The sequence below is a fragment of the Eretmochelys imbricata genome, chromosome 14, assembly GCF_965152235.1.
Source record: "Eretmochelys imbricata isolate rEreImb1 chromosome 14, rEreImb1.hap1, whole genome shotgun sequence".
NCBI classification, from domain to species: domain Eukaryota; kingdom Metazoa; phylum Chordata; order Testudines; family Cheloniidae; genus Eretmochelys; species Eretmochelys imbricata.
In genome coordinates, this window is record NC_135585.1 from 40,058,985 (window position 1) to 40,069,118 (window position 10,134).

General features: G+C 44.1%; 1 protein-coding gene across 1 annotated transcript; it reads right to left on the reverse strand.

Moving 5' to 3' along the window:
- Positions 1 to 7,422: 7,422 nt before the first annotated feature.
- LOC144275222 (olfactory receptor 14A16-like) lies at positions 7,423 to 8,376 on the reverse strand. The gene has a single exon (XM_077834404.1). It carries the CDS (start codon positions 8,374 to 8,376, stop codon positions 7,423 to 7,425), a length of 954 nt encoding a protein of 317 aa, XP_077690530.1.
- Positions 8,377 to 10,134: the final 1,758 nt, after the last annotated feature.

The following is a 10,134-nucleotide window of genomic DNA, read 5'->3' on the forward strand; positions in this document are numbered from 1 at the left end:
CTCACTTCTTAGGCAACTGCCCTAATCACTGGGGTATTCTGAGGCGGGTCCTTCTCCATCTGTCCTGTAGAAGCTGTTCCACTGTGTATAACTATTTATGAATCATTGGAGGAGGGGGACCGGATTCTGAGTCTCCCACGTTCTGGCTGAGTGCTCTAACCTCCAGGCCATAGCATCTCTCAGTTTTACGCTAAGTCCAGTGACTAAATATTCATACTGTGGAACAGCTTCACCAGCTTCAATGGTCAGGATTAGAGTGACAGAGAGAATGACCCTGATTCCCCTCTTCATAATATCTCATGAGGTGAATGTCAAGGGACCATAGAACTTGCCACTTCTATTGACCAGGAATGGTGTGTGCACCTCACTGCTGACCATCAAAGCACTAGTCCTATGCTTTGTCCCACTAGTGTCCATTGGAATAGCTCTTTTATAGTCAATGGATCTGTATGATTTTACATCATTTGAGGATATGGGCCAAGATGTCGCTTGATCAAATGAATTAAAAAAATAGAAAAAATTAGAGCCCAAGCTCAACAGACCTAGGGAAAAGGGTCTCCAGTTCTGTCAGACAATAGACTAAAAATGTTGCCATGAAACTAAAATACGAAAACAACACAGTGTATGTTCTGTGCACGCGTTTTCTGCAATTTGTGCTCAGCTGGCAGCTGTACTGCACAATCAATATGGTGCTAGACCAGGAGGTCTGTATTCTGGTCCCATTGACCTTGAGTACGTACCTTCAGGGTCTAAGGCAGGTTTGTACATCAACACCTTGTGCACCTAACTCCCTTAGACTCCCTTCAACATCTCAGCCTAAAATAAGAAGTACAACCAGGCAACAATGGCTAGAGAGGTGATCAAGACACTAGGTTAGCTCAATTCTCTGTGCCTCAGTTTCTCCAGGCATAACATGGGGCTTAATCACTGAGAGTGGATACATAGCTCACAATGAAGTCTCAGTTAGAGCCTGGCCCACAGTTTTTTCTCTCCATGCAAGTACTGTGAACCATCTCTTTGTTAAGCTACGTGTGGCTGTATTGTTTGGTTGGTTGGTTGGTTTGGTTTATGGAAAATTGGGTTTTCGGCTAAACAACATTTTTCTCGGACTCTTTTCTTGAAAAAAAATGATTATTTTTGGAACCCTGAACACAAACAAAAAATTGGTTTTCAGTTTAAAATTTGCATTTTTCAGCTGAATTTTTCACTGCCAAAAAGTGAAAAATAAATACATACATAAAAGTTATATTTTGGGGTTCTGGTGAAAATTCAGATTTTTGCAGAGGGGAATGAAAATTCTGACCAGCTACAGATATTTCATTAAATTGATACTAAAAGTCTAAAAGAGTTCAAATTGTAATTTCACATTTATGTTCTTAAATATCCCCTGAATATTAGTCCTCAAAAAGGTATTTAATTGAAATAGCAAATTTACTGTGCTGGTCTGTGAAGTTTATCTCAATCTGTGATTCATTTGATTCTCAACCATCAGGATTGTTTAGTTAACTGTTTGTCTATCTACCTATCAGGCACCCATCATTGTATTAGCCCACGGTCATTTCTATGTGTTTAATGCGGTTATGCTGATTTAGACAGGCTGGGATCTGGCCCACTCTCTCCAGTGGAGCTGTGTCAATTTACACCAGCTGGGATTCTGTCCCATTACTCAGTTTCAAATTCATATTCAGTGCCTGTGAATCTGCACTGAAGACAAGTCACAAGTTTCTAACTGGTCTGCACTTTCTTAGTCCTTTGCCTTGGAGGTTAATTAGAAGTGTAACTTTTTATGGTTTCAGAGTGAGTCATTCCCACTGGGGACACAACTTTGGAGGAATTCAGTGTTGCTAAGATTTTCTGCATCTGATTTTCAACTTCTATTGCGATGAATTGTTCAACTCTCCTCTTTCTTTCTTTCTTTCTTTCTTTCTTTCTTTCTTTCTTTCTTTCTTTCTTTCTTTCTTTCTTTCTTTCTTTCTTTCTTTCTTTCTCTGTAATTACATTTTTCTTACCTCAGACAATGGCTCATCAAGCAGCAGGTGCAATGCTGCATGACATTTTTAAAATGTTTAATTCACACAGGTTGTAGGTATGTCAGAGAGACTCAAAAGATTTGAAGGGCCAGATCCCTATCTGGTGTTTATCAGCCTTAATTTTACTGAAGTCAATGGGGCTTGATCCCCCGTTGGTGTAAATTGGCAGAGTTCTAAAGAGCTATGCCATTTTCCAAGAGCTGTGTATCTCTGCATTGATGCTTCATTTTGTGTTTGTTCTGTAGCTGAGATTCTCATTGCTTAACACCACCCTCCCAGACTCTCTACTGAGTCAAGCTGGAGTCATTGTGTTGGTTACACTCAGGGCAGACCTCTGCTTTCAGAGCTATCGGCTCAGGCTCTTTGCAGACTCAGACAGGCATTGTTGCATTGTTTGACTCAGGGCAACTCCTCCCTCTCAGAGCAATTGGTTCAGGTTCTCTGCAGACTCAGGTGGACATTGCTTTGAGGGTTATGCTTGGCTGTTGTCTGAGGCTTGGATAAGACTTTCAAGCTTTCCTTGCCAGGTACTAGGACTAGAAAATTACTATTGCTTGGAAAATAAAAGCTGAGATTCTGCTGCAATGCCATGACTCCGAGAGCCGGGCCCTGGAGATTGGCCGATAGTGTTTAGACCTTAATCCATCCCCAGATGCTTTCCTAATATAACTTTTCCATACCCACAATTGTTGTAGCTTATGCCGGCATGTTATGTGAACTTGAATGGGCAAGGGACATGGTCCCCTTAACTGTGCCTGGGTGTTGAGGCAGGCGGTGTGATCATGAATGAGAGGGAAGTGTTCACAAGATAATCTCTCTATTGAGGTGGCCCGTGAGCTGAAAAAAAAATAGTGACGCACACTTCCCAAAGCCTTCAGCTGGTATTTTCAAAGGAGCCTCATTTTCAAAGCTGCCCAGCTACGGTGGACTGTCAGATATCCAGTGAATGGAATAACCTTTAACTGATACCCAGCTAGGAACAAATTGATCTGTGTGAACTAAAGGTAAGAGGGTCCCTATCTCAGCTGCTGTGGGAGCAGCCCTACACTTTCAATCCCCCAAACTCCTGCTTTTGAGAATCCTACAGGACACCTACAAACCTTTAAAAATCTGTCCCTTCAGTGTTCTAAAATCACCGGTATTCACAAAGCCTGAGTTAGTGGCCCAGAAGTCCTGAGAGCCCTGGCTCAAGACAGGTTCTCAGAGTTCCCAGGCTCCATGCTTCTGAGCCACAATTAGAGATGGGGATCCCAGGGCTTTCAGTCTCCCGGCTCTGTGGTAGGGAGGCTGGAAGCCCTGGCATGGCAGGGCTGCCCTGGAGACATGGATACTGAGAGACTGGGCTCCCCAGCTTGGTAGGCAGGCAGGGCTCGGTGGCCAACCTGCCTTTTGCTTCACTGAAGGTTCATGGAACTCAAAAGTTCATGAGTTCTATGACTCTTTGAGTTCTACGAATCCTCATTATTGGACAAAACTCAGTTTCATTGGAAAATTTCCATCCAGCTCTACACATGAACTACATGTTATTGTGTCCGCCAGAAGCTGGAGTGAGCTCCACCCTTGTATCATTGGAAGAACTGACTGAATAGAGCAAAGTCATCCCTGGGTGACTTGTAATGTTACTTTTTCAGGGAATTTGATTCAGCTGAGTTCATGACCCCTGTGTGAATATTCCGGCAATGCAGACAGAAAAGTTGATGGAATCAGTGACATTTAAGCAATGAGATGGGATTTTCAAAGGGGCCTAAGGGAATAATGGGCAGAACTCCCATTGTAAGTCAATAGGAGTTGGATGTCTATATATCTTAGGCCCAGTTGAAAATCCCAGTTTCTCAGGGTGGACTGGCCCTTTAAGGGGAGATGGGCTCATCCATACCTGTGTCCTGATATCAATCCCAGGTGATGGGTTTGAGTTTGGAGCTGTGGGTGGGTCAGGTGACCAGGTATCACAGGAGGGAGCCTGATCCATCAGAGCAAGGCAGACCAATGGGTAGGACAGATGCAGGGGAAGTCTCTCTGGAGAAGTCCATAGTCTGGAATGGGCCTGGCAGAGCGCCACTGCTCAGTGAGATCTGAGGAGCAGAAAGAGCTGGTCCTGGTGCCCTGATCCAAGGTAAAGACAAGAAGAATTTCAGGGCACAGGGAGTCTCCTGCAGGGGATCCAGATGGGACCCAGGGTCAGAGAGGACTTGGGAAGAAGCTCTCCGTAGCAGCCAGAGACTGTGTGGGCTGTATAAGTAGGGGCATTGCCAGCAGATTGGGGGACGTGATCATTCCCCTCTATTCAACATCTGGAATACTGTATCTAGTTTTGGGCCCCACACTACAAGAAGGATGTGAAAAAATTGGAAAGCATCCAGCGGAGGGCAACACAAATGAGTAGGGGACTGGAACACATGAGTTATGAGGAGAGGCTGAGGGAACTGGGATTGTTTAGTCTGCAGAAGAGAAGAATGAGGGAGGATTTGATAGCTGCTTTTAACTACCTGAAAGGGGGTTCCAAAGAGGATGGAGCTCAGCTGTTCCCAGTGGTAGCAGATGACAGAACAAGGAGTGATGGTCTCAAGTTGCAGTGGGGGAGGTTTAGGTTGGATATTAGGAAATATTGTTTCACTAGGAGGGTGGTGAAGCACTGGAATGGGTTACCTAGGGAGGTGGTGGAATCTCCTGCCTTAGAGTTTTTTAAGGTCAGGCTTGACAAAGCCCTGGCTGGGATGCTTTAGTTGGCGATCGGTCCTGCTTTGAACAGGGGGTTGGACTAGATGACCTCCTGAGGTCCCTTCGGACCCTGATATTCTATGCTTCTATGATTCTAAGGGAGATCTGGCTAGAGCGACAAAACTAGGAGCCCACGGGACTGTAATGGCCTGGTGAGTCTGGAGAAGGCAGCTCCAAGAGTCTGGCTTTGAGACAAACTTTTATATTATGTCAATAACCAGACCCCAGAAGCGGAGAGAAATTCAAATGCATCAATGGTAGCAGTTTGTTTAATTGGGGAAGGGGAGAAACTGAGGCAGTGGCAGGGTCTGGCACAGGTTGGCCCTAACCCTACTCCAACAAAACACTTAAACATGAGATTAACTTCCAGCTTCCAGTTGGACTTCTCGTGTGTTTAAAGTTAAGCACGTGGTGAAGTGGTTTGCTGGATAAGGGCCTTAGTGCAGAATATTCAAAGGAGGGGACTTTTGAATTCACAACTATGAGCGTTTGGAACACATCCTCAGGTGGTTTAAATTCTCAGAACTCTCTTGACTTCAGTGGAGATATAACAATTTACTCCAGCTGAGGACTGGCCCCTTCCTTTTTAAGGAACCTGAGTGTGACAATTCAACTGATCTACTCAGGGAAGGGAAACAGAGAATGTTAAAAATATATCCAGTCACAACAGCTCAAAGTTCAAATGTCAAGTACTTAGGATGAGCTGTTTGTAGATGAGCTGTGGAGTAAGACAATGTCAGAGAAATTCTTTGGGAAATAATGTTTAATAATTAATGTTTATAAGAAAATCATGATCTGTACATAGTCTTCAATAGGAAATGAGTCACAATAATGTGCATAAATTCTTCATTATCTATCTATCTATTCACAGTCAAATAGAAATCTATCATTATGACACAATGAAGTTGTGTGTTAGGAGAAGGAATGGTCCTCTCTCTCTGTCTGTCTATCTAATCTCAGACCCTGCCTTTGTCTATTGTATGTGTAGTGTACACAACCATGCACAAAGATAGTATTCTACTACTAATAGGCCAACTTCTGAGATCCTTTCTCAGTTTGGAGGTGACTAGATTTACACTGGATGGCATATGGAATACCAGATCAGTGCATGCGATGGCATTTTTCCATTTACACAAAATTATAACAAAATGACCCCAGACAAATAACTTGCACCAGTGTTTATGTAACTATTGAACTTAGTCCAGTGTCTTTCGGCCAAGACCTCGTCAGTATTAAACTGATGATATCAATGGAGCAACTCTGTGCTAGCACTTGTCTATCTGAGATGGGAATCTCACCCTTACGTCTCTGTTGCATTCACTTTCTCCAGGCCCCATCACTTTTAAAAGTGGGAGGGCGATGTTCTCCCATTTTTTACTGGCCTTAAGGGTGAGCGATGGTGGGGAGGGGGCAGAGAGGAGCAAGCGGGGGGAAGGGCCTCGGGGGAAGAGGCAGCATGAGGGCGGGGCCTTGGGGGAAGAGGCCGTGTGGAGGTGGGGCCTGGGTTCAGGTGTCAGTGGCCCCCCCACTTATAGGGAGCTTCCGGCGCTCCTGTTCCAAGGCACACCCACCTCATAAAGAAACAAATCAATCCACCATTTAAAAAAACCAAAAAAAAACCCTAAAATAAAATAAAAAGAATCTGAGAAAGAATCAGGAACCAAACAACTGCACTGATACCACAATCATACTTCTTACCCTGAGTGGAAGAACAAAAAAAGGAATGGAGTCTCTGCCTCCTCAGGGTCTACTAGGGGCTTTGCTATGGCTACTGATTTTATGTGGAAGGTGCTCAGATAGCATGGTAATGGGTGACAGTGTGGAGTCCTACGATAGATAGATAGATAGATAGATAGATAGATAGATAGATAGATCTCCTGCAAGTCCTTCTTACCTGTGATTATGGTTGGCACCTAACACAGGGTAGGACTCTGCATTTACATAGGTCCCCTGTCTCTTTGTCATGTGCTAAAATGAAGACTTCCAGACCCACCAGTCATGCTCCCCCCCCCACTCCCCTCCATCACCTCCAGAATCCCTATATAGCAAAAAACTTGTCCCATGCTGCAGGGCCTGTAGGTGAAAGGCAACAAAAATCAGAGTCCCCAGACTTCAGTCTTGATTTCTCTGAGTGATAGTCCTTCAGCAAAGTAACAGGCACCTTTCTCAGGTAAGAGTGCTGCCATGAACAAAGAGCGATAGACGGCTATTGAGCAAGCCCAGACTTCTGCAGTCACCATGTCAATATTTACCCAGATAGCAAAACACAGAGTTTATGATCTGATGCTGTCATATCCCGCGCTGTCACACCAGCAAACCGAAACCCAAAAGCCATCATACCCCAAGCAAAGTTTTGACCCCAAAAAAGGAGAAGAACCAGAGACTCCATGAAGTCCACTGGGTACTTTCTAATGGCTACTAATTTTATGTGGAAGGTACTCAGATAACATGGTGAGGGGTGGCAGTATAAAAGCATGAGATAGATAGATTTTCATCTTACTTATAAAGGTATAAACCGAGAAGAACTCCACTGACTTAGTGGAGTTAGTGTGGATTTACCAATATACATACAGCATTTTGCATAAAAAAAAATCACACACCATATTCTTATGGGGACAATAATGTCATCAGTTGATTGTATTTGGAAAAAAAAACACAGATAAAACCATGTTCATCAGAGAAACGCAGACATTTTATTCTTGTTGAATAACCTCCACCCAGTCAGTTTCCTCAGGGAAGCTTTGATTTCCTTGTTCCTTATGCTGTAGATGATCGGATTCATCACTGGAGGCAGCACGGAATAGAGAACGGCCACCGCGAGATCCAGAGCTGACGGAGAGCTGGAGATGGGTTTCATGTAGGCAAAGACACCAGTAGAAACAAACATGGAAATTACGATGAGATGAGGAAGGCATGTGGAGAAGGTTTTATGTCGGCCCTGCTCAGAGGGGATTCTCAATACCATGGTCAAGATCTGAACATATGTCACAATTATAAAAACAAAGCAACTTACGGTTAAACACACACCAAATCCAATAACCCCAACTTCACTGAGGTGCGAGTTAGAGCAGGCGAGCTTGAGTAGCTGGGGGATTTCACAGAAGAACTGATCCACCATGTTGCCTCCACAGAAGGTTATCGAAAACGTGTTCCCGGTATGCAATGAAGCAAAGAGAATTACACTGATCCAGACACTGGCTGCCATTTGGACACAAGCTCTCCTGTTCATTATAGTCTCATAGTGCAGTGTTTTGCAGATGGCGACGTATCGATCGTACGTCATGATGGTGAGTAAGACAAAGTCGGCTTCAGCAAAGAAGATGAGGAAAAAGACTTGGGTGACACATCCAGAGTAGGAAATGGACCTGGTGTTCATAAGGGAATTGGCCATAGATTTGGGGATGGTGACAGAGATGGAGCCGAGGTCTAGGATGGACAAACTCATCAGGAAGAAGTACATGGGGGTGTGAAGGTGGTGGTCAAGAGCTATGGCTATGATGATGAGAAGGTTCCCTGTCAGGGCTGCCAGGTAAAGCACTAGAAACACCATGAAGTGCAAAATCTGCAGCTCTCGAACATCAGAGAATCCCAGGAGAAGGAACTCGGTCACGGTGGTTCGGTTGGACATTTTCTTTCCTAGTTCATCGTGTGATGGCTGTGGAGGGAAGGACAAGAGCAATGGTCAGGGTTATAGTGAGAGAGGGAATGACTCTGATTCCCCTCTCCATGATATCTCATGATGTGAATGTCAAAGGGGCACAGCACTTGTCACTTCCATTGACTGGAGTAGTGAGGGCTCCTCACCGCTCACAACCAGAGCACTACTCTGGTGTGTTATCACAGGAGTGTAAATTGGCATCGCTCCCTTAAAGTCACTGGAGCTGGGTCAGTTTACACCATCTGAGGATCTGGCACAAGATGTGGCTTGATCAAATACAGGATGAAAGATGGAACAAAGTACAACCCAAATCCAACAATTTGAGCCAAAATTATGCCCCTATTGCTACAGACAGCAGGCTCACAACTTGGCCAACTCATCTCAACTACTAAAATGCCAGCACAGTCTGACTCCCACTTAACAGAAATACAGCACAGAATCACCCAGCTTCCCGCATGGCAGCTTTTCTGTGATGATTCCACCCCAACATCCCACATACCGTCTGATGCCTACTTACACATTGATTTATGGCACCAGATCCCAGCTGCACTCCCATTGCTGGGTGACAATAGGCTGGTCGAATCGCTCAGTTGCTGCTTGGTTGTGTGGTTCCCCTCTGTGACTTTATTTGTGTTCTGTGTGAGTCAGGAGACTTCGGTTCTAGTCTTGCCTCTGTCACTTTGTGACCATGGAGCAGTCACCGCTGCCTCTCTTTCCTCCCCTTCCCTTTGTCTGTCTTGTGTACTTTGAATGTGAACTCTTTTGGGGATGGATTGTGTCTTCCTATGTGCATGTTCTGTGCACACATGGACAGTATTTTTGTTTAGCAGGCAACAGTGAGGAACAGAGGCTATGATGGTAGAAGTGGAGATCTGGGTTCTTGTTCCATCAACCTCCTGACTGTCCTTGGGTAGGATCAAAATAGACGGGCTTTGTCTGGGAGCTTCGACTCTCAGGACTTTAGTTTAGAGAGGTTAGTATGTTTAAAACAGATTCTCTGGGCTACCAACTTTGCTACTTATTCAGTTTTACCATCCTGCAGCTACCCCTTTGAAACAGACAAACGCGGTTGCAATAGAGGGAATGGGGTTGGAAATTATAGTGTTATTGGGCAATATTCATGTTCCCCACCCTGGCTTAAAGCTGAGTTTCCAGTTAGGAGAAGTCAGACAATTTCTACTTTATTTCAAAGGAAAATTCAGTTTTCAGTTGAATATATTTCCATGGAAAGTCTCTGATATCCATAAAAAGATCAAAACTTTTTTTGATTATGCCAAAAATTTTCAGGTTCCAACAGTTTTTGGCTGAAACTATTTGGTTCTCACAACCTCAATGAAAAGTCTGGTGGAAAAAAAAAATCGGATCATCTCTAGATGACTGCATAATTTGATAGTAAAAGTCTTCAAGAGTTCTAATTGCAATTCATATTTCTGATATTAAATTTGCCCCATATATTAATACTCTAACATATTTAATTGAAATAGAAAACTTACTTTGTTGGTCTTTATTCCAATTTGCGATGCATTTGATCCGACTGTGTTAGGAATCATTGGTCATTATCTAATCTAATCTAATCTATCTATCTATTCACCCACTGACAGGATTGTTTGGTTCTCTCTCTCTCTCTCATGCACCACCACTGTATTATCCACCAGCTGTTGTCGCATCGCTTCGCTGGATGTCCTGAGTTGCAGGGGGTCTCTCTGCAGTTCCTAGCACAGATGGGTC